Source organism: Planococcus citri, chromosome 5, assembly GCF_950023065.1.
Source record: "Planococcus citri chromosome 5, ihPlaCitr1.1, whole genome shotgun sequence".
NCBI lineage: Eukaryota > Metazoa > Arthropoda > Insecta > Hemiptera > Pseudococcidae > Planococcus > Planococcus citri.
In genome coordinates this window covers 4,816,517-4,839,651 of record NC_088681.1, presented here as the reverse complement: position 1 = coordinate 4,839,651, position 23,135 = coordinate 4,816,517, and the positions used below count along the sequence as shown (strand labels likewise).

At 35.0% G+C, this 23,135-nt stretch overlaps 2 protein-coding genes across 3 annotated transcripts in view; one reads left to right on the top strand and one right to left on the bottom strand.

Moving 5' to 3' along the window:
- LOC135848475 (nose resistant to fluoxetine protein 6-like) overlaps positions 1-15,207 on the bottom strand; it is a 34,463-nt gene extending 19,256 nt beyond the window's left edge. The window contains exons 1-8 of one of the 2 annotated variants that reach the window (XM_065368388.1): positions 14,764-15,207; positions 8,126-8,337; positions 4,329-4,543; positions 4,130-4,218; positions 3,634-3,836; positions 3,398-3,555; positions 2,217-2,385; positions 24-217 (exon numbers count right to left, since the gene is read on the bottom strand). In XM_065368388.1, the coding sequence (XP_065224460.1) occupies positions 24-217; positions 2,217-2,385; positions 3,398-3,555; positions 3,634-3,836; positions 4,130-4,218; positions 4,329-4,543; positions 8,126-8,337; positions 14,764-15,031 (1,508 nt within the window). In that variant the 5' untranslated portion in view covers positions 15,032-15,207. The remainder of the gene's footprint in view (positions 1-23; positions 218-2,216; positions 2,386-3,397; positions 3,556-3,633; positions 3,837-4,129; positions 4,219-4,328; positions 4,544-8,125; positions 8,338-14,763) is intronic. The other variant, XM_065368389.1, reaches the window with a different exon arrangement.
- Positions 15,208-15,588: 381 nt separating this feature from the next.
- On the top strand, positions 15,589-22,643 carry LOC135848478 (medium-chain acyl-CoA ligase ACSF2, mitochondrial-like). Its single transcript, XM_065368390.1, has 12 exons — positions 15,589-15,823; positions 16,135-16,444; positions 19,643-19,866; positions 19,946-20,063; positions 20,154-20,249; positions 20,350-20,498; positions 20,576-20,765; positions 21,224-21,331; positions 21,693-21,841; positions 21,940-22,081; positions 22,170-22,280; positions 22,411-22,643. Exons 1-12 carry the CDS (start codon positions 15,810-15,812, stop codon positions 22,549-22,551), a joined length of 1,752 nt encoding a protein of 583 aa, XP_065224462.1. The 5' UTR covers positions 15,589-15,809; the 3' UTR covers positions 22,552-22,643.
- The last annotated feature ends 492 nt before the right edge of the window (positions 22,644-23,135 follow it).

Here is a 23,135-nt window from a genome sequence, read left to right as displayed (position 1 = left end):
GAAACGTGAGAAAATGTGCCTACTTTAAATAAACTCTCAATAGTCCGTAGAAGTGATTCTTATAAGCAGTAATAAAAGTTACCACAATGGAAAGGATGAACGACGCTATGGTTACAATGACTCCAATTTTTGTATTTTTTGATAAAATGTACAATAAGATTCCTCCAATTATAGCCAACTGAATATCGACCGATATGTACCAACTTGCAATTACACACTGCAAATAACCAATAGGTAATATTGAAAATCACCACGCAATGGTGATCCATTATCTATACCTACTTATTAGTCCGGCATATGACAATAGTAGTAATTGCACCGCTCCGCCGATCCTCCGGGACAACTTTTTTCTTAAAGGGGACATCCTAAGGAACATTTTAAAAGAAACTTGCCAAAAAAAAGTTGGCCTTACTTACAAAATGGCGGCCATTTTGATTGACAGGTCAGCCGAAATCGCAGATTTTGCGTTTTAACATAGGACTTGCACGAACTTTTTCAAACTTTACAAAGGTAGATCGAAAGATCATGCAAAAATTTATCACCTGTCAAAATTTCAAGTGCTAAAGTGCGTTTTTCGATTTTTGGTGAATTTTTGAAAATCGAATTTATGCCAAAAATGAGGGAAAAATCAAAATTTTACCAAATTAACTGAGAAAGCTGAAATTTGGTATATACCCTATTTTCGACATGCCGAATCGATTGGAAACGGTTTCAACCCGTTTTGAGCAGTTCTGGAGCCTCCAGCAGATTTTTGAAACTTTAAATTTTCACAAAATTTCATCAAAATAAATGGAGATGGAAAGCTGAAATTTACTCTACACTCCAATTTTAACACCCTCTGAAGACGACTTCAGGTAGGTTCAAGTAATTTTAGGGCTCCCAGCGACTTTTTTTGGAAATTACTGGAGCCTCCAGCAGATTTTTGTAACTTTAAATTTTCATAAAATTTCATCAAATGGAGATGTAAAGCTGAAATTTACTCTACACTCCAATTTTAACACCCTCTGAAGACGACTTCAGGTGATTTCAAGTCCTTTTAGGGCCTCCAGCGACTATTTTGAAAATTACTGGAGCCTCCAGTAGATTTTTGAAATTTGAAATTTCCCCAACATTAATTTATCAAATGGAATTGGCAAGCTGAAATTTACTTCGCAAACTACATGGTGGTTTCAAATGGTTTTGAAGCTTCCAGCTACTTTTAGCAAATTTCAATTTTCCAAAAAACACCATACAACCGTTCAAAAAGTTGCTGGACGCTCCAAAACGGCTTGAAATTCACCAGCAGTCAACTTTGTAGCGCATTGAAATTAGTTTGCAGAATGAATTTCGAATTTCCATCTTAGTTTGATGAAATTTGGGGGAAATTTCAAGTTTGAAAAATCTACTGGAGGCTCCAGTAATTTTCAAAAAAGTAGTTGGAGGCTCTAAAATGACTTTAAATTTACCAGAAGTCGTTTTCAGAGGGTGTTAAAATGGGAGTGTAGAGTAAATTTCAGCTTTCCATCTCCATTTGATGACATTTTGTGAAAATGTAAGTTTCAAAAATCTGCTGGAGGCTTCAGTAATTTTCAAAAAGTCGCTGGAGGCTCCAAAACGACTGGAAATTCACCTGCAGTACTTCGTAGCGTATTGAAATTAGTTTTTAGAATAAATTTTAGCTTTACAACTCCAATTTGATGGAATTTTGTGGGAATTTCGAGTTTCAAAAATCTGCTGGAGGCTCCAGAACTGCTCAAAACGGGTTGAAACCGTTTCCAATCGATTCGGCATGTCGAAAATAGGGTATTTCCCAAATTTCAGCTTTCTCAGTTAATTTGGTAAAATTTTGATTTTTTCCCTCATTTTTGGCCTAAATTCGATTTTCAAAAATTCACCAAAAATCGAAAAACGCACTTTAGCACTTGAAATTTTGACAGGTGATAAATTTTTGTCTGATCTTTCGATCTACTTTTGTAAAGTTTGAAAAAGTTCGTGCAAGTCCTATGTTAAAACGCAAAATCTGCGATTTCGGCTGACCTGTCAATCAAAATAGCCGCCATTTTGTAAGTAAGGCCAACTTTTTTTTTGGCGAGTTTGTTTTAAAATGTTCCTTAGGATGTCCCCTTTAAGAAAAAAGTTGTCCCGGAAGATCGGCGGCGGGGGGGGGGGGGGGGGTGGTGGTGCAATTACTCCTATTGTCATATGCCGGACTACATATATAGAAAATTTCAAATTACTAGTTGATCAGTTTTGACAATGTTGTTGATGGCAAATAAACCAGCCCACCAGGATTCCTTGCATCTGTTGGCTTCACTCGTCGCTTCGTAATTCCAAAGTGGACCATCTCCAGTGCTTGGAAATATGTATATGACGTATAGCATCAAAACAACAAATCCTAAGACCATTCTGTACAAAACGAACAAATAGATAAAGTGTATTAACAAAATGCATAACCAGCTGTTACAATATTAATCAGAAGAAATGGAGGTAGTACCCATACGAACCCCTCCCCCCACCTGAGGAAGAATGAAACCACTTTTTCAACATTTAGTCTTTTACCTCCCTTGGAGAGGTGCTGGGGGCGGCCCATGGATGAGCTCCAAAGACAAAAAGACGGAAAGACAGACAGATGGAAAGATGGAAAGAAGGAAAGAAGACGAAAAGACGAAAGAACAGACAGACATGTGAAAACCAATACCAACCAACCCTCACCCCCTGACTCCCACTGAGGACGAATGGAACTATTTTTTCAACTTTTACCCCCTTTGGAGAGGTGCTGGGGGCTGTGGATGGGGTCCAATCAAAAATCAGACTTCATATTCATGTTCAGCGTCACCAAAAACATACAATTCAATATATCACATGCCCCAGTTTTTTTTTTAAATTTTGCCCTAATTTTCGAGGCGGAGGTGCTCCCCCTTCTATTGAAAGATCCCATCTCGAAAATTGAATGTTTCGAAAGAGCATCAAAAACTGCATCCATGCACATTTTTTCAGAATATTAAATGGTAGCTCCCACTTACAGCGCCATTTTGAAATTGCAACTTTCAATTTGAAATTGCAACTTTCAATTTGAAATTGCAACTTCCAACTTTTGAAAATTTCAAAATACTTGAAAAGGTCAAACTGCAATACCCTTTCGAACTGTTGAATCAGTTTTGATCAAAGAAAGTATCATAGCTTTGGAGTGATGCGCTGCTGAAGTTGAGTACCTCGAGACAATGTAAAACTAATTGATGCCCCCATCCACCTGCTAAGGAGCCTGGGACCAAACTGATTGCGGGTATCTTACTTATTGGGTAGCTTGAAGATGTAAAAGAAATTTGAGTCAAATCGAAGGACATGACTCAAAAACGTTGTTCGAATAATTGAGATGGAATGACCGGTGAGCCCCTCCATTATTCTCTGACTTACTTACCTCATCCATCTGAACAGGATATTAAAAAACAGGAAGAACTTGCCACCTCTCTTCATAGGTTGAAATTCACATTGAAACGTCAAGTAGCCACTAACGAAGAAAAAAGAGTCTATAACAACGTTCATGTGTGTCAAGAGCAGGGTGAAGCTGGTATAAAACTGGAAAAATTGCATTATTAAGTATTGTTTGAGAATTTTCATCACATCAGAGCTCCTTATTCAAATATGGCTACCTACTCCTTCTTTTACAACAGCATTAGATGAAGGATAACTCAGGGTGTAAAAGAAACGATGACCGTAAATTGTAAATAAAATATTGATGACTTTGATAAAATGTAGCGCTGCGTATTCTTTAGGATTATATTGCTTTAATTTTCTGAAGTTTCTGAGCAGCGAGAAATTTTCGGATGTTTCTTTCAAGAAATAGCTTTTCTGTTCATCTGCGCATGTAAAAGATATAATACATACAGTTATTCACAATAATATGATGGATGATGATGTATCTACCCACCAAGGGACTGTGATCAGATCAGATATGGCGATCTGTTCAGATCTTTCTGACTAGATCTGATCAGATTTCTTTAGACTCTTTGATCAGATATAATCACATTAGATCTAAATATTCCTAGATCCAATTTAATTTGACCACACCTAATCAGATTCAATCACTTTCCCTTGGGTTGTGTCGAATCAGTTTTAGACTTTTATTGGTGTAAAACGGCGTCATACATACCACTATTTTCCCCATCAGATTCATCAGAAATAATAGAATCATATACAGTCAAGCAAATCACGACCAAGAAAAACATTACAAAGGACGATCTGGAAATGAAGGTCATTGTTTTTGGTGAGTAGTTAATTTGATAGAAATTATTTTACAATGAAATAGGATGTTTGTAGAAGACATTTTTACAAATCTGTTATTTACTTACACTGCGATATAGTATCCTAATGGATAAGTTGAATCATTCTGTGTTCTACAAAACATAGGATCCACATCCACCGACACATCAAGTCCATTATTTTTAAATATTGTATGCAGCAGGTTATTCAGAGACGCGTTTAAATCATTTGGTGTGCATGAAGATGGTACACATAAAGCGAATGTCAACTTTTTTCTATCGACTCGAGCAGGATTTTTGTCATTCTACAAAAAAAAAAAAAAAAAATGTAGGTAGCAAATTTATTTGTTGTAGGTATCTACTCGTATGTACTTCACAGAGTGATTATTGTCCACAGTCCTGCGAGCAAAAAGGGTTCAGTTGGCTGGAACTTTTTGGTTTGGAGCCAAAAAAATGAGTTGGTTTTCTGAAGATATGAGTCTAAAATGCTAAAAAATGTGTTTCACCATTTTCATAAGGTTGGTACTTGACACTCCCTTCGCTCCGAATATGTGCTTACTTCAACTGAACAGTCACAAAATCGAACACTATAGCCCCTTAAGTTGAGGTTTTCTGCTTTAGCACAAAAATGGTAACACAGGCAACGTTAGATGTAGGTCGAATGCTCAAAAAAAATAATTTCCATAGCATACCAAGTTCGTTCCACGCCTATTGAATCAAAGTTCTCGAAGAATGAGGCGTCCAATAGGACGTGGTCGAACTTTAAAATCACCCCCATCCCCACCCCTTTGAGTAAAAATTAACTGTTGTAGAAATTATTCAAATGTGGCCTTGTAACCTATCAAAATGTATTAAAATTTCGTGAGAAATTCGAATATCTCAACGAAAATGTTTTTTGAGCATTTTTGAAGCATTTTGAGCTCAAAATTGGGTAATAATTTTTGGTGGGACTGGGGGAGGGAGTGAAAATTGTACCAAAATGGTTTAGAAGTTCAGCAGAAATTTTGAAATTTTGATCAGAACTTTTTTCAGCACTTTTGAAGATTTTTGTAACTTAACTTAAATTTTTATTATGACATCATCTTTGTTTTAATGTCTTCATTTTTGGAAATGTTTGAGTAAAAGTATAACGAGTTTATTTTTTGTTTGCGTCCGTTTTAAAGGAACTGTTTCTTTGAAATTCTTGAAAAAATATCAAATATTTTCAAATGGTTGATTTTCTTACATGTAATTTCAACCTATCTACTTTAATAGGCCACATATTTACATCTTCTTCGATATTTTGCAAAAATCAATCAAATCTGAGCTGTATTTTTTCAAATATGCTCAAAAAAAGTGTTAATAAATTATTTTGATTATCTTTTGAAACTGCAGCTCATTTTGATGAGAGGTCGCGTCTTAAGGTTTGTGTTAGAAATTCTTTAATATGTGCTCAAAAAAAAGTTTCGCTGAAATTCCCGATTTTTTTTGAAATTTTAACCCATGTAGTAGGTATGTCCCTTTTTTCAAAATTACCTGTCGAAAATCATGATTCAATTTTGACCTCAAAATTCTTCGAAAATACTTACTTAAAAATAGTCGTTTTCAAAATATTTGGATTTTTAACGCACTTTTTCAGAAATTCCAAAAATTATGACCAAACTTTGGACTCAAAATTCATCAAAAGTGCTCAAAAAATGTTCTTATGGAGATTTTTGATTTTCTCGCGCAATTCCTGCCTATTTTGATGTGCCGCATGACCCTATTTTTCAAACCATCAAAAATTATGACTCAATTTTGAGAGCAAAATTTTTTAGAATTTTCCAAAAAAGTTTTGACTGAAATTTTTATTTTTGTGTTTATATGGACACATTTTCAAAAATTCGGAAAATTCATGACCCCGTTTAGAGCTCAAAATTCTTCAAATGTGCTCAAAAAACGGTCTAATAGAAATTTATTTTAACCTATAGTTTGATAGATCACATGACACCCTTTCCAGAAATTCCAAAATAATTAAATATTTGCATTATTTGCAAAATTTTAAACCAGTTAGATAATTTTCTTAAAAATTGATATGAGGAAATATGCCTTCATCGCGTAAGCGATGCTTATTAGAATTATCCATAAGAATATCTCCCGCCAATACTGAAAGTAGGTCAACGTGAGAACTATGTTTTAGAAACAATGCGCATGTCTCATAGAAAAGATCATAGGCATGTATCCATCCGCGACACGTAGCTGGAGGCTCCGTGGATCGGATCTCTGACCAGCAACCTTACTTAGTTTTGGCAAATCGCGAATGCTGGTTCTCTGTCAGCTTAAGGATGAGGGAACTAGTCTCCTCTCCTTTGGTTTTATGCATAGGCACCCACCTTATGAAGTGTGTTTTTAACGCGATAGTTTTTCGTAAGTCAAATTATCGTGGTACTTATTGGGCAAACCTCCGATCCTGCCGGCCATCGGAATTGCTTCTCGTATGAAAGGGTACTTCTAGTAATCCATTTCTGTCGTCGAGCCTAGCATTAGTGAGCTCCCGCGAAAGAGACAGAAAAAGCGTACAGTGTTAGAGATATGAGAATATCTCGCCCTTGATCTTGGTACTCATAAAGGTATTTAGTAATAATTAGTGTACTAACATTTATTATTATGGAAATAATTATCTCAACTAATGCGAATCGTGAGGTATACACCAGAGTGTGTACCCATTATAAAATATTTCTCGTAGGTATTTTATATTATTTATGTTAAAGTGTACTTACGTATTATTCTTTTTATCAATAAATCACATTGTAACCTCTCCGAGTCAAATGTGTATTATTTGTTGGTAAATATGAGTAATTAATGTGAAGGGTGAACTGTATTTATTGGGAATCGAAGCGGATCTTTGTGTGTTGTAAAACGCAAGTATGTGTGGGTAAGTAAACAATCTCATTTGGTCCCAACCTGCGGAAGCGTTCCATAAGATTGCATGTAAATTTGCTACTTTTCAATTTCAGTTTTCTCTGAAATGTTGTGTTAAAAAAAGCTAGTTTTATAATATGATATGTTAGAAAGTCTAAATTTTTGTTTTAAATAAGTTTTTTATCAACAAGTGTCTTATTCATTGAGAAATTTGAACGACAAGTATGCCATTTTTACACGGTTTCTTATGGGACTACAGTTTTGTTTGGGACCAAATGAGAACGTGAAATCCTGTAAAAATGCGCTGTGACGTAATTGTGACGTCACACTTCGATTCCCAATTGGAACCTCTCCTATGAACTGAGCTATCCATGGCAAGGTAAATATTCCTTCTCTAAGGAATAGGTATTTATTGACTCAACTACGTAAATAGGAAGTATGATAATTTCCCTCTATCTCAATAATTTCGGATCTCACTCTATCAAAATCATGACCCAGTTTTGTCCTCAACATTTTTTGATCGTCCTCAAAAAACATTTTGAAGGAAATTTTTGTTCTTCTGTCGATATTTCAACTCAACGCATTTTGATAGATCTCATGGCACGTTTAAGTACAAGAATCCCCTGAAAATCATGATCTAGTTTTGAACTCAAAATTCTTCAAAAGTGCTCAAAAAACTTTTGATGGAAATTTTTGATTTTCTGTCGAAGTTGTGAACCATATTGATTGGTCACACGACACAAAAATCCGAAAGTCGTGAACCCAATTCTAGCCACAAGTGCACAAAAAACATTTTAGTTGAAATATTCGAATTTCTCACGAAATTTCAATCCATTTTAACAGGTGCAGGACGCTGGTTTCAAAAATATACCTATCTATGTCCGTTTTACAATTTGAGCGAACTGGGAGACAGAAGCATCAAACAGGGGATGAAGCCAGTAATCTGAAAACTTTTTGCCTGTTGGACGTACTTACTACAGACTATGTCGTAAGTTTGCTTTGCTTACTAAAGTTAAAGCATTCCAAGCTGAAATTCTCTGATCAGGTTCCTGTAGAACTACACTTTGTACAGTATCTGAATAATGGTACGCCACTTTGGCTAAGCAGTATCGTCCATAAATGTTGTAGGATGAAATTGCCAAACATTCGTCGTAATTGCCCATAAAATCGACAGTTCCAGAAAGAATTCCAGCTAATGGCCATTCTGACGATTCCATCACTGAAAAATTTAGCGAGTAAACGGTATTATTTGCATTTTATCAAAACAATTATTACCTACCTTGCATTTAAATTATAATAATTATACAACTACCCAGCCATGAATTTTATGATACTTAATAATATGTACCTACCTACCTGCGAATTATTGATGGATGTCTAGATCTAGTTAAGATTAGATAGGTAAGTAGTAAATTTTCAACGCAATGTTATAAAAGTTGAACTGATTCTTTTTTCTTCAAATTCAAGGGGAACGAATTTTAATTCAACTAGGATTAGGTAATGGAGGGAAAAATTCCAATGGTTTATTTACCTATATTTTTGGAATATTATGTACTCGTACTTAACGCAGATGGCGGTGATACGTTTCAGTAACTTTCTAGAACTACAATGTTTTCAACTGCAGAGGATATGTTAACAACTCAATACGCGAATAAGTAAATTTGATTCACTCGGAACCAGATTCACTTTTTACGCTGCATGTATTCTACTTAGGTCTAACACGTTACTTACAAGTACGTACTTTGAATTAATTTACGCACGCGAAACTGTTAACGTGCCTATTTACTGGTGTAAAACGTGTTTCGTCTGGATAATAAAATAGTTTAAATTTTTGGCGAGTGTAAATTAATTAGATAAGTATGTAAAAAATGCGTCTAATTATGATTCACAAAAAAAAATGTAAACGCGATAAAATCAATGGAATTCCTGTCGGGAGGTCTACTTAGTTAAATGCAAATAAGTACCTAGACCTATCACTATTTCCGTGGAATACATGAAAAGACACCTAATGTAGTCGGGATTGTTGTAACTTATGACGTCAATGGTGGAAAGAAACAAAAAAAGAAAATTAATTGACCTCAGAAAGTGATCGCTGGCGCTGGGTGAAAATCTTTCCATCGGTGACGTCATCTAGCGCACGAAAGCGCCTTAATATACGTATGTACTTACTCGTACATTTGGACCTTATAATCACGACCTCCTTAACGCATTATCCACGAATGAAATGATTTTCAGAAGGTTCAGGTTCCCTCGAAAGTGTTCTTTTTGGTCAGTAATTTTTCATTATTTATATTTTTCTCTCCTTTTTGAGTTGAAAGTCGCTTACACAAAATTTCAGCTCAAAAGGTGTCCCTAGAGGGGAGATATGGGGTCCTCAAAGAGCGTAAAATATCGATAAAAATTGTTTTTTTTTGCTCTAGCTTTTACTCAAATGTCATTCAACGTCAATTCGACCAAGAAGTGGTAAAGGGAGCGATGTCAGCGATTTTTTTGAAATTTCTCCCGTGCAAAGACCACCTGAAGGGATGACCAATGGCGCAAATCGCAGCCCTCTGGACCTTTTTTAAGGGCTGCTAGGGGGTGTCGAAGTTTTCAGTGGATTTCAAATATCATCCATTTCAGCAGTGGATTACTCAATACCCATTAAACCTACCAAAATGGAACTTTTTCCAATATGTAGTTAGTGATTTTGAAAGGACTTTTGGTAATATCATAAAAATCAGCTTTGCCACTTTTTTTGTACAAAAAATTAGCTCAAAAAGTTTCAAAACGTAGTTTTTACATCATTCAAACTCTCAAAAACTCTTAAAAAATATATTATGAACATCTTTTCATTCTGAACAACATAAGTACCTACATATTAAAAAATTGGGATGGCATTATTTCATCATCATCATCATCATCATTGAACTTTGACCCGGTGAGCTGTTCAGCCTGTCTGGGAAACTGTAGAAGAATTGCTCGCCAATGTACAGGGTTGGCAAGTAGACTATTCGTAGTCTACTTTACACGCTTTGTCTACGTGTAAGCAACGTTACTGTAGACAGCAATAGTTTACAGGTAGACGTAGACAATGTAAAGTACCTACCTATGTAAACTACAAAGTAAAACTGTTTTGTTTTAGAATAAAGCCTTTTTTACATGGATTTTGGCAGAAAATTTTAAAAATTTGTGGTTAAAATCGAAAAAGTGTTCAAAAATGAGATTCTAAAAACTACATTTTTGAGAATCTGTGTAAAAAAAACATACCTACTCGGCAAAAAAGCAATACTTTTCATTTTTGACAATTTTTGGCAATCTAATTCTTGAAAAACAGTGAAATCTTTAGCAATATTGTCGAGCTGAGAAGCAAGAATTTGACAATTTCAGCAAAACATAGCATTTTCCTAATTTTTCTCAAAAAACAAGATTTTTTTGCATTTCCTGGGTAAAAAAATGAAACTTTTGAACAATTTGCGGAAAAAAGTAAAGCTTTTTAAAGTTGTTGCAAAATATGAAAATTTTCAGAAATTTGGCTGAAAAAACAAGAACTTTCATCAATTTTTGAAAAAAAAGCGAGTACTTCATTTTTGACAACTTTTGGACAGGAAAAAACTTGAAAAAAGCGAAACTGACAATTTTAGCAGAAGTAGATACCGTCAATTATTAGTAAGAAAATTATACTTTTTCACATCTTTGTTGAAAATACAAGATTTTTTTTCTTAAATTTTTCAGTTAAAAAGTGAGGGTAATTTTTTGCAAAAAAAAAACGACAATTGTTAGCAATAAAGGAGATGATTTGGGAATACACAATTTCGAAGTTGACATACATTACACATTATCTACAGGAAGTCTACTTTACATGTAGTTCACATAGATTATGCTACAAACGTAGACTATGTAGACAAAGATAGTCTACACATAGAGAACCAACCCTGCCAATGTATGAGTATTGGTCTTGCCAGCATATTATAGATTCTTATTCGAGTTTCAACTGTAACTTATCTTGGAGGAATGGCTAGGTTTATCGCTCCACTTACTCTCAGAAATTTATTGATGTTAAGTTGTGCATTGACTTCTTCTCCATATGATAGCTCACATCCAAGATATTCAAAGCTTTTAACTTGTTCCACTAGCAGTCCATTTACAATGATTTTACTGCGTATTGGCTCTTTCCCCTGGAAGGCCATCACTTTTGTTTTTGACGATGAGATTCTCATTCCATATTTATCAGCTACTTTCTGAAGGTTGTGCATCACTCTCTGCAAGTCATCTTTGTTGTCAGCAAAGACCACCTGATCATCAGCAAATAGCAGGGTATTGACGTGGATGTCATTGATGTCTAGCCCTTTTGGCTTGGATTTCAGCCATTCTTTAATCATGTCATCGAAGTTGAACAGACTACATGACACTGGGCATCCTTGTCTTACTCCTCTTCCTATCTTCTTTGCTTCCGACATGTTTCCAGATCTTACTCTTATTACTTACACTTACATTATCCGTGTATATTTCTTCAATTAAGCATACTAATGTTCATTCACTTCGATTATCCTCAGGATTCTAAACAACTTCTTCCTTCATACTGATCATACTGTCTTGATCATACACCTTTTCCAGATCAACAAAGCACATGTGGGTTTCTAGGTTATAGTCTCATCTTTTCTCCATCAGCAGCTTTGTTGCATATACCCCATCTAGGCATGATCTTCCCTTTCAAAATCCATTTTAGCATTCCAACTTTCCTACTGACAAGAAAAACGCGGTTAAACGCATGAAAGTGAGACCGCCTTTTTTGGTGTGTTTACACCTGGCTTGGTGTAATCACATAAATGCAGTGCGTAATTGCTTTTAAGAAAGACCCCCTGTAGTGTGAGATGGCATAAACGCAGTGGGGATGCAGTAAAAAACGCAGTCTACTTCAACAAAACTGGTTTCATTTCAGGTAGAACAGACTAACAGCGGATTTGAAAAAACGTGGGTGTATTAGCTGAAAAGTGAGACTAAAATGCGTATTTCTTGTCAATAGGGTTATTGGCTCTGCATGGCTCTCAATGCTTCCCACTAGCATACAAGGTATGACAATTTGAAAACGAGACTTTTGCCATTGCGCGAGTTGTAGTTACATTAGAACAACGGACGAGGTCTCATTTGAAAAAGGAGTGGATTTTCTATTACTGTACAAAATTTCAAGTTGATTGGATGATAGTGAACATCCTCCTTAGAATCGGTCGTGAAACTTTGAGGAAGTCTTGAGGAGGGTCCTTATATTCAGGGAGAGGCGACTGTGAATTAGGGGAGTGGTGGAAGTCCAAAAAAGTCAAAAATGATGTTTAAAAGAGATAGGGTACTGTTGGAGGAAGCTCACTCAATCAAAACCTCACAAAAAGTAGTTCATGGGGAAAGCGTTTCCTAATGGTTGTGAGGAAACGCCCTCTGAGGTGAGTGTAAAATAATTTTTGGAGGAGACTGACCTCAAATATCTTCAGCGTAGTCATCCTTCAACAGAATGTCCCACAATTATTCTCCAAAACGCCCTCCAAAAATCTGTAGGGCCTTATTCAGAGGCAGCTTCCTCAAAATTTGAGTGGAGGCTCTTCAGTTATGCTCAATGATGAAATGAATTTTGATTTTCAGGTAAAAACTTTCTGAGAACGAAGTAAAGGTTACTAGGAATTGAATTTGGGGAGTAGAAATGCTGAGGAGGCACTGAGATGTCTTGAGGAGGCAAAAATTCCTTAAGAAAAAATTTGCAACACTCATTTTCACGACGAGGGTAAAAAAGTTGCCAACTTTGAGAGACTGTAAAACACACAAAAATCATCCAATCAACTTGAAATTTTGTACAGTAATAGAAAATCCACTCCTTTTTCAAATGAGACCTCGTCCGTTGTTCTAATGTAACTACAACTCGCGCAATGGCAAAAGTCTCGTTTTCAAATTGTCGTACCTCGTATTTGCAATATTTTGTAAACAGCATTTAGTAGGCTAATCCCATGGTAGTTTCCTGGATCATTTTGGTCTCCTTTTGTGAAAATGGGCATTACAATTGCAGTATGGAAGTCTTCAGGTATGGTAGCACCTGATAGTATTTTATTGTAGAAAGCTAGCAGTCTCTTCTTAACGGTTATTGTGGCGTTCTGGAATAAGTCTGTTGGTAACTTATTGTTGCCTGGGGCTTTTCCATTTCTGGAGCTTTTCAAGGCTCCATCTAGCTCTTCCCCACATGGTTTGCCGCTTTGACTTCATTGTGGGGATCACTCCATAGGTTTGCATAGTACCCACTTGACAAGAGATTTGCCGGTTAAGCCAAAATGCCGGTTGATTTTTGTAAATTTGCCGTTTAATAGGCACGCAAAAATGACAGTAAATTTGCCGTAGAAAAAACGCCGGTTAGAAAAATCTACTTTTTATAAAAACAGCCATTTAAACAGCCGTTTTTGACCAGCGAATGGCAGAATTTTTTATTTGCGGAACTGCCAGTTCTCACAAATCAGCTGTTTTTTATTTACCGATTATAGTGCACATGCGCAATGGGTATTCACAACTTCTTTTTAAAAAATTGAATAAAAGCACGAAGTGTGGTACATGTATACCGGACCGCTTGAAAACTGTAATGTTCACCTTGCAATGATAGCTGTGTGGTTAGAGCATTGGATCGTCAAGTGGGAGTCCTGGGTTCATTCCCCGCTCGAGCTGGAAATTTTTTGTAGATTTCAGGTTTTTATTCGGCGATTTAATGCATTAAGTATTTAAACAACCAGCCGATTTTTCCCTGGCGTTTTTTAACGGCAAATTTACTGTCATATTTGAGCCAGCTTTTTCACTGGCTTTTTTTATCGGCGAATCTATTGTCAAGTGGGTATTTGACCATTTTAAAATCAATTTTAAAAAATTGAAAGTTTGCGGGGGGGGAAATGCGGGTTTTTAATTTAAAACATGATAAAAAAAGTTAACTGGTGAAGTTGACCCATTTGACCACTATTTTTACATATCCATTGAAAAAGTTGAAAAAACCTTCTTCACTCGATGAAATGAACTCATCACAAAAAATCAAAATTCTATAAAATTCAATTTTCAATTCCAAACATCAAAAAAAAGTTTGAATAATTTATTCAGGTACCTTATTTTGACCTCTTTCTGAAGTATTTTATGAAAAAGTTGAAAAAATTATACTCATAGCAAAAAAATTAAAATTAGGTACAGTTTATTTTTTGAATCTTTACAAATTTTTATTTTTTTTGTGATGACTGATGAGTTATTATTTGAATTATCTCTCCGGCCTAAAAGTAATTTCCTGCAGGTTGCCTATCTGTACTTAGTACTTGTATGTTCTTTAGTAGGCTATAATGAAGTATTGGTATCAGTACGAAATTTTCCTTCGCAGTTTTTGGAACATTCAATAGACAAAGAAACTTTTGAATCCCACATTTTCAGATTTGAACAAAACTAGGCTTTATCAAAAGCCTCGAATGCAACTGACGATTAAGCAAAGCGCATCAATAATTTCACAGGGGATTATCACTCAAAAAAAAAAAAAAAAAAAAAAAAAAACTCCAAGAGATAAATTTTAATGCGAGAGGCAATCACCAATTGACCACCAATGAACTCACAAACTCTTCAGTACACCTATCTATAGTTGTATAGCTGTAATAAAAAAAGTACTCACTGTTGACTGCCCATGTAGAATGATTTTTAAGATGCAACTTGAACAAATCAAAATCCTTTCCACATTCAGGATTTTCTCTGGGATCCATTTTAAATGCCATCTGCGCCTCGGAGAATAGTTGTGAAATCCATTTTTTTGGAAGGACTGCTGAATCAGCAGTATTGACATCGTTTAAAATCCATTCATTTCCACTTTTTATTCTTTGGGCCGAAATCGTACAAAACAAAATAATCGTCACTAAGCAGCTTACGATCATTCTGCGTTTCATTTTTATAAAAAGTTCTCTGCATTAATAATGTATCGAGTTAAAAATAAATTGATAAAAACAAAATTAAGAATAAATTGCCGAGCTAAATTGCACTTGAAATATGAGTTATTACAACATAAATGTACTGTTGAAGACCTGAAGAGAAGAGGTAGGTACCTATAGCCTTAATATGCACAATGCCCATATTATAGGTAGAGGTTGTACATAAATTTGAACCGAACTTGAAGGTGAGATACGTTATCAGTGAATTAAATCATCCGACTTCGGTGCTTCTATTCTATAAGACTGGACTAATTCACATAGGTGAACTGAACGACCTTCTCTGTTTAAACTGGTCAACGAAATTTTGACACGGATACGATTTGGGAGAATCGCCAAAAAAAAAAAAGGTCGGAGGATTTTAACAAAATTCAGTTGAGAATTTGGTTCATTTTGATTTGAAAGTCGATTCTGATTTTTTCGGTGTTTTGATACGCTTCGATGATATCTGCGTCATTTTCGCCCTTCAAGATTACAAGACAACTAGGTACCTAATTATCTACATGCCTATTTATGGTTTGCATTTCTCATAAGTAGGTAGGTACGTAATAAGTTGGTTTGGTAGTTTGGTTACAAACACGTCGTGTAGTGTTTATTCTTTCGAGTAATTTGCAAAGGTCGAATAAACCTATCAGTTGGGTAGGTATTCAAAATCATTTTCAATTTCCCATTCAGTTGTTTCTTTCACGTTGATCTTACAAGAGTGCATCATCGGTGCAGATTTAATATCTACAGCGATATGAGTTGTACTAGGTATGTATGAAAAATATCAGAATACTTAAATAGGTACCTATTTTGTTTTCATATCGTTGCATACGAGTATTTCGAAATTCAAAATCACATTACAGAAAGTCGGGCATTAATGTCAAGAAGTTATTGAACTTTTTCCAAGTTCTTGAAACATATTTCATTTTACGTGGGTGACCTTGAAAAATAACCTAAATATTTTTTTGGCACTATTTTAAAGAGCTCAAAATGTTTTGTATAAAATCGACTTTCACCTGTTTCAATTCTAATTTTTTCGTAAAGGAACTTGCGTTTAACATTTTTTCCTTTTTTTTTAGGAATAAATACGAATTCATGAAGGAACAAAAGCCAAGTTACTACAAAGGAGATTCCTCCCAACCTCTGAAAACGGTTACAATTGGCCAAACGATTGAACAAGCTGCCCGAGAACATCCCAATGAAACAGCTATACTAATCCACGAAGGACAAAAATTAACCTACTCAGAGGTTCTGGAAATGGTTGACACTTTGGCAGCAGCGTTGATGAATTTGGGCTTGAAACGAGGCGAACATGTGGCCATTTGGGGATTCAATACTATCGAGTGGTATTTATCGTTTTTGGCTGCACACAGAGCTGGAATTGTTGTGGTATGAGAACATATTTTAATATAATTTCAACGTTAATTTTGAGTTGAAAATAACTCAGATATTTTATTAGCTCTGAAGATGCTCCGTGAGGAGATAAATGGACCATCAAAGAGAAATCATGGTTGTTTTACTCCATTCACTGTTTTGGGGGAAACGGACCACTTTCAACTGATGGTATTGGAGATTTCTTGAGCAAAATTTTATTTTGGTTTTTTATGCATGGCAATAATGACAATTAAATTGGCACCACACCAGTGCGAGAAATTTCTTCTAAAAAAATTATTCAGTTTTAAAAATTGAATTCAAAAACAAATTTTGTTACACAACAAGAACAAACTATTTTTGGAGACAGGTTTTTTCATTAGTGGAATTTTTTTTTTTGAAAAAGTTACTCGCGAAAGACTTTTAAAAAAAAACAAACCAGGGAAAGAAGGAGTGGTCGGAGGGGTGAAAACAGATTTGTATTGGCAAAATTCCGCGTTTAAAACAAAATCAAAATTGCAGAAAAACTGTTTTTGGAAAACGTTTCCAGGTATTGATTTTTAGCCAAAAAATCTTTTTTAAAATTAAAATTGTAAAAAAAAACCAGTTTCTTTGAACTCAAAATATCAAAAAAATTTACTTTTTTGCAAAAATTGTAAAAAAGATGCAGGTTTTGTCAAAATTGCAGAATAACCCTTGTTTATTTGGTCAAAATTTCCATTAAGTACTTTTTTGTCTCAAAAATCTTTCTTTGTTAAAATTACGAAAAAATGCAGTTTTTTTAAATAAAAATCCAATCAACTTTACTTTTTTGCAAAAAATTTAAAAAAGGACTCAAATTTAGTTAAAATTGCGATTTTTCCTAAGCAAAATTGCAGAAAAGATCTTTTTAGGCCAAGCTGTATGTATTGCTTTTTTTGTCGCAAAAAATCAATTTTTACATTATTAATTTTAAAAAAATGTATCCAAATTTCCAAAAAAAAAATTTTTGTCAAAACTTCCAGACAGCTAGTAGAAAGGGCATATCTTTTCTGTCCCAAAAAATCGATTATTTTTGGTCAAAATTGCATGAAAAAAATCACTTTTTACCAAAATTACCAAAACATCTTACCTATTTTTTTAAAAAATTGCAGTCTATTTTGTGAAAACTGTAAAAAAGACTCTTTGTTTTTCCTAGTTGTAATTTGCCTAAAAATCTTTTTTTTGTTTGTCAAAATTACAAGAAATTTTTACCCTTGAAAATTATCAAGTTCATGGGAAAAATTCAGTCGGGGAAATGGTCTTTCGAGGAATAGTCATTCAGGGTCAGGGTGATGACAGTTGAGAACAGTGGATTTGGGGAATTGTCCCAGAATAGCTTCGGGGTCATTCCATGTCAACTCGACCAACGTTTTTGGGTCATGTCCTTCGATTTCGCTCAAATTTTTTTTACAATATCTACCCACCCAGTAAGTAAAAAAGCCGCAATCAGTTTGGTCCCAGCCCCCTCAGGGACTTGTTGGGGGGCTTCCATTATTTTCACATTGTCTCGAGGTACTCAACTTCAGCAGCCCATTCCTCCAAAACTATGATACTTTGATCAAAACTGATTTCACAGTTCGAAAGGGCATTGAATTTTGAACTTTTCAATTATTTTTAAATTTTCAAAAGTTGAAAGTTCGAATTTCAAAATGGCGCTGTAAGTGGGAGCTACCATTTAAAATTTTGAAAAAATTTCCATAGATGTACATTTTGATACTTTTTCGAAATATTTATGTTTTGAGATGGAACTCTTGACGGAGGGGAAGCACCCCCACCCCCCAATTTTGGGTGACACTTTCAAAAGAAAATCTGGGGCATGTGATATATCGAATTGTATGTTTTCGACAACGCTGAACACGAATATGACGTCAGATTTTTGATTGGACCCCATCCACGGCCCCCAGCACCTCCTCAAAGGGGGTAAAAGTCCAAAAAAGCGTTTTGTTCGTCTGACACATGCAACAGTATGTTTTTGGTGACGCTGAACACGAATATGACGTCAGATTTGTGATTGGACCCGTCCACGCCCCCCAGCACCTCTCCAAAGGTGGTGACCCTCCCAAAACGGTTACATTCGTGTGACACATGCAATAGTATGTTTTCGATATCGCTGAACCCGAATGTTGCCTTAGTTTTTCGAATCGACTTCACCCATGGCCCCCAGAACCTCCCCCAATAGGTAAAAGTCCAAAAAAATTGTTTGGGGCCGTGGATGGGGTCCAATCACAAATCTGACGTCATATTCGTGTTCAGCGTCACCAAAAACATACTATTTCATGTGTCGCACCAACAAAACACTTTTTTGAATTTTTACCCCCTTTGGGGAGATGCTGGGGGCCGTGGATGGGGTCCAATCAAAAATCTGACGTCATATTCGTGTTCAGCGTTGCCGAAAACATACAATTCGATATATCACATGCCCCAGATTTTCTTTTGAAAGTTTCACCCAAAATTGGGGGTGGGGGTTCTTCCCCTCCATTAAGAGATCTTATCTCGAAACTCAAATATTTCAAAAAATCATTAAAAGGTACATCTATGGAAATGTTTTCAACATTTTAAATGGTAGCTCCCACTTACAACACCATTTTGAAATTTGAACTTTAAAATTGAAAGTTCAACTTTCAACTTTTGAAAATTTCAAAATACTTGAAAAGTTTAAAATTCAATGCCCTTTCGAACTGTGAAATCAGTTTTGATCAAAGTATCATAGTTTTGGAGGAATGGGCTGCTGAAGTTGAGTACCTCGAGACAATGTGAAAATATTGGAAGCCCCCCACCCACTCCCTGAGGGGGCTGGGACCAAACTGATTGCGGCTTTCTTACTTACTGGGTGGGTAGATATTGTAAAAAAAATTTGAGCGAAATCGAGAGACATGACTTTCAAAATCGCCTTTTTTTGGTTGAGTTGACATGGAATGACCCTTCGGAGAGAGGGGCCTGAGTCATTTCAAAATTAAGGATTTTTAGGCTCTAGCTCCTAATCTATTCTGATATTTAGACCCACAACAGTTATAGTCAAAGCCAACTGATTTGAGTTGGCCATAATGGACTACATATTTTGTATGTAGATCTTTTTTTATGAAAGCATATGTCTCGTTTTTCTCCAATGAGAAGTTCGCTTTTCGCAATGATATTACATAGGTAGATACTTGAGTATACACATTTTAACTACCTACATATCTTTTAAACAACCAGGTAAATTTGAATCCACTAATTGAAGGTCCAGAAGTTTTGGCTTGTTTGAATTCGGGCGACGTGAAAGCAGTGATCATGGATGAAAAGCTCAACGACCGTAATTTCTACGATATTCTAAAAAGTGTCATACCAGATATCCTAGAACACGATTACAATACCCACATCACTACCAAATTTGCACCATTACTCGAGACTGTAGTGATGTGTAGCGAGACACCCTACAAGTAAGTACCTCACGATTATGAGCTGGTTGCATATTTACTCAAAAAAAAAAAAAAAAAAATTGATAAATTCATGTTTCAGAGGTGCATTCAGATGGAAAGATTTATTTGCCACAGCGACTGAAAAACAAATACAAAATGTCAAAAGCATTCAAAACGAAATCAGCCCTTTCGACATTTGCAATATTCTCTTCACTTCGGTGAGTACCTTCAAAACCTTTAATAATTTTATGCAGAAATCCACGATAGGTAAATCTATCTCCAAATTAAATTAATTTTCATACATGTAGGGAACCACAAGTAAACCAAAAGGGGTTTTACTAACGCATTACAATTTGGTAAATGATTCCATATGTGTTGGGAATCGCTTAGAGCTATTCAAAAAGGTATGTACCTATTAGTCTCATATTGTAAAATTTCAAAACGAAATACCTCACCAAGTTAAATCACCATAATATCTTTATACTTTTCAATTTTAATTTACAGAAAGGACGAGTCTTATGTCAAATTCCATTTTTTCACGTATATGGTATGGTGGTTGGAATTTTCGCACCCATTGTAACAGGCTCTACAATCGTCATAGCAGGCGTTAAATTTAGTCCAAATAAATCAATAGACTCGATCGTCGCAGACAAGTAGAAATTCATGTTGTTCATTGGTCACACTAGGTACCTTATTCTCAATAATATTCGTCTATTTGTTGATTCTATAGATGCACTGTGGTTTGTGGCACTCCAACAATGTTCATTGATATCATTAGGATAATGAAAAATAAAGCTCAAGATGATCCTCAAATATACGAAAAACTGTCCTCAGTTCAGCGAATTATTAACGGAGGAGCATCAATTTTGCCAGACACAATCGTGCAATTGAAAGCGTTATTTACAAATGCTAAATTCTCGGTAATGGCAAATTTTAGTATAGGTGCTCTGAAAGTGTCTTTTTTGGGTGTCAGTTCAAAAATAAAATTAAATATTTTCATTTTTTTCCATTTTTATGAAAAAAAAATCTTCCAAGTTTTTTTTGTCATTTTATTGTGGAAAAAAGTCACTTACAGAATTTTGAGTGAAGAAAAAAAAGAAAACAACTTGTAGTTGTTGCCAAATAAATTTTCAATTCATTTTAATAATTTTCTGGAGGAGAAGTGTATGAAAAAATTAATTTCTTGGTGCATTTTTTTCAGATGTTGATTTATTTGAAAATTTTTTATAAGCTTTTTCATTTTATAATAAAATAAAGCACACACAATCTTCCCAAACAAATTTTTTTTATATTGGGTACTTTTTTATGAAATTGGCATGCAATCAGTTGACCTATTATTTTATTACGTATACCTATATTAATTCAGTTAACTTTACAGAGTGGTTATGGTATGACAGAAACTTCTTCAGGTACATTCATGTCATTACCAGATGATCCAGAAGAAGTTCTTCATTCGACTGTTGGATATGTTTTTGATCATATGGAAGTAATAAATGAAAATTTAATATTTAATTTATTACATGGAGATTACTTTTTTCACCAGAGCATGGGCACCCATTTTACAGCTACTTAATGCACCTAAAAAATGTCAGCTGTTGATTGTTCAAACAGAAAATTAAAATTCCTACAAGATTTTTCAATTTTACAAAATACATAGACCATATTGAATTGTATACCTACTGGTACTTATGGTTAAAAGTTTCAATTCTCTTCAAGGCTATCTTATTCAGATTCTGCCTTAATGGGTCCTCATGCTCTGAAGAATAAATTGAGCAAAAGTGACGATTGGATGATCAACAGGCTCCTTCATTTGACATCGAAGATTAAATTTCATTTATTTTGAATAGGCCAAAGTTATTGACGAAAACAATGAATTAGTACCATTTGGCACACCGGGAGAAATGTGCTTCAGAGGATACATGGTGATGAAGGGATACTACAAAGAACCAGAAAAAACTAGAGCAGTATTATCAGAAGATGGATGGTTTCGTAGCGGGTATGATGTGATTTTATATTTCAAGATAGGGCAGAAAAAGTGATTCTTGACAAGAGTGAAGTCAATTACTACAGCTTTGAAAGTTGATTTGTTCACAGAGACAGATTTGTATTGCTAGAAAATGGATATGCTCAGATAGTTGGCCGTATTAAGGATATAATTAACAGAGGGGGAGAAAATATCGAACCTAAAGAAATAGAAGGTGTAATTATCAAACATCCAGAAGTCATTGATGTACAAGTAAGCAATTTCTAGCAAGAAGAAGTGACTCGTTTTAAACTTGATTAGCTTAATAATTTCCTAAAATGTCTCTTTATGTCCTCTCGAGGTATATGGAGTAAGTGATGCACGACTGGGTGAAAAAGTAGCAGCAGCTTTAATCAAAACAGAAGATTCGAAATTGAGTGAACAAGATGTGAAAAAATATTGCCAAGGGACGGTAAGTTCTTTTGAGCCAAATCAAAGTAATTGATCAAGATAGGTACCTACCTCGATCTACCTATTGCTAAATGTAAATTTCGAAAAATTTTTAAAATAATTCAAAACATATTTTATACTGTTAATTTCAGATCGCATCGTATAAAATTCCAGAATACGTGATTTTCTGCGAAAATTACCCGAAAACTGCTTCTGGAAAAATACAAAAATTCAAACTGAAAGAAAGTACTGAAAAAGAACTCGAGGAAAAAATGAAACAATGTTGTATATAAGTTTCCATTTGTTTAATATACCTATAAGCTGACATCTGTGAAAATTACTTTATCTGTTAATTACTCAAATAAACACCGAGCAGAAATGTGAATTTGAAATTTAGGTTTTGATTTTCTGCCGAAATTTTGACCCATTTTGGTAAGTCACATGACACCTTTTTCAACAACCTCGAACATCATGATCCAATTTCGGGCGAAAAAATTTTTCAATATTGTCCAAAGAAAGCGAGGCTCTGAAAAAAGAGATCAAAACTACGAATACACAGGGAGCTTAATTAAACTTCTTCATTTAGATTTTATAGCAAAATTTTTAGTCGAACCTCGAAAAAATTGGGGGCAAGCTGAATTTCACATTATTTGTTCAGATTGGTCTCTAAAACAACCCATCAAAAGTTGCACCCCCCAACTTGCTGGCTACCCCCGCAAGAGGTCATTAACCTTTGCCGATACAGGTTTTTCGGCTGTATCGCCAAAATGAAAGGTCCGAGAGGAAAAATGTTCGAAAAAAATTGTTCTACGCTAAATTTCCTATCAGCATGACAAATCCAGCTTTTCCCAAAATGGCGATTTCAGCCTTACTGAGG

Bases quoted from the DNA above. Each gene is read 5' to 3' on its own strand.
- LOC135848478 (XM_065368390.1), top strand. The intron at 20,064-20,153 runs GTGAGTACCTTC...TCATACATGTAG, and splicing joins GCAATATTCTCTTCACTTCG to GGAACCACAAGTAAACCAAA. The intron at 20,766-21,223 runs GTAATGGCAAAT...TTAACTTTACAG, and splicing joins TTACAAATGCTAAATTCTCG to AGTGGTTATGGTATGACAGA.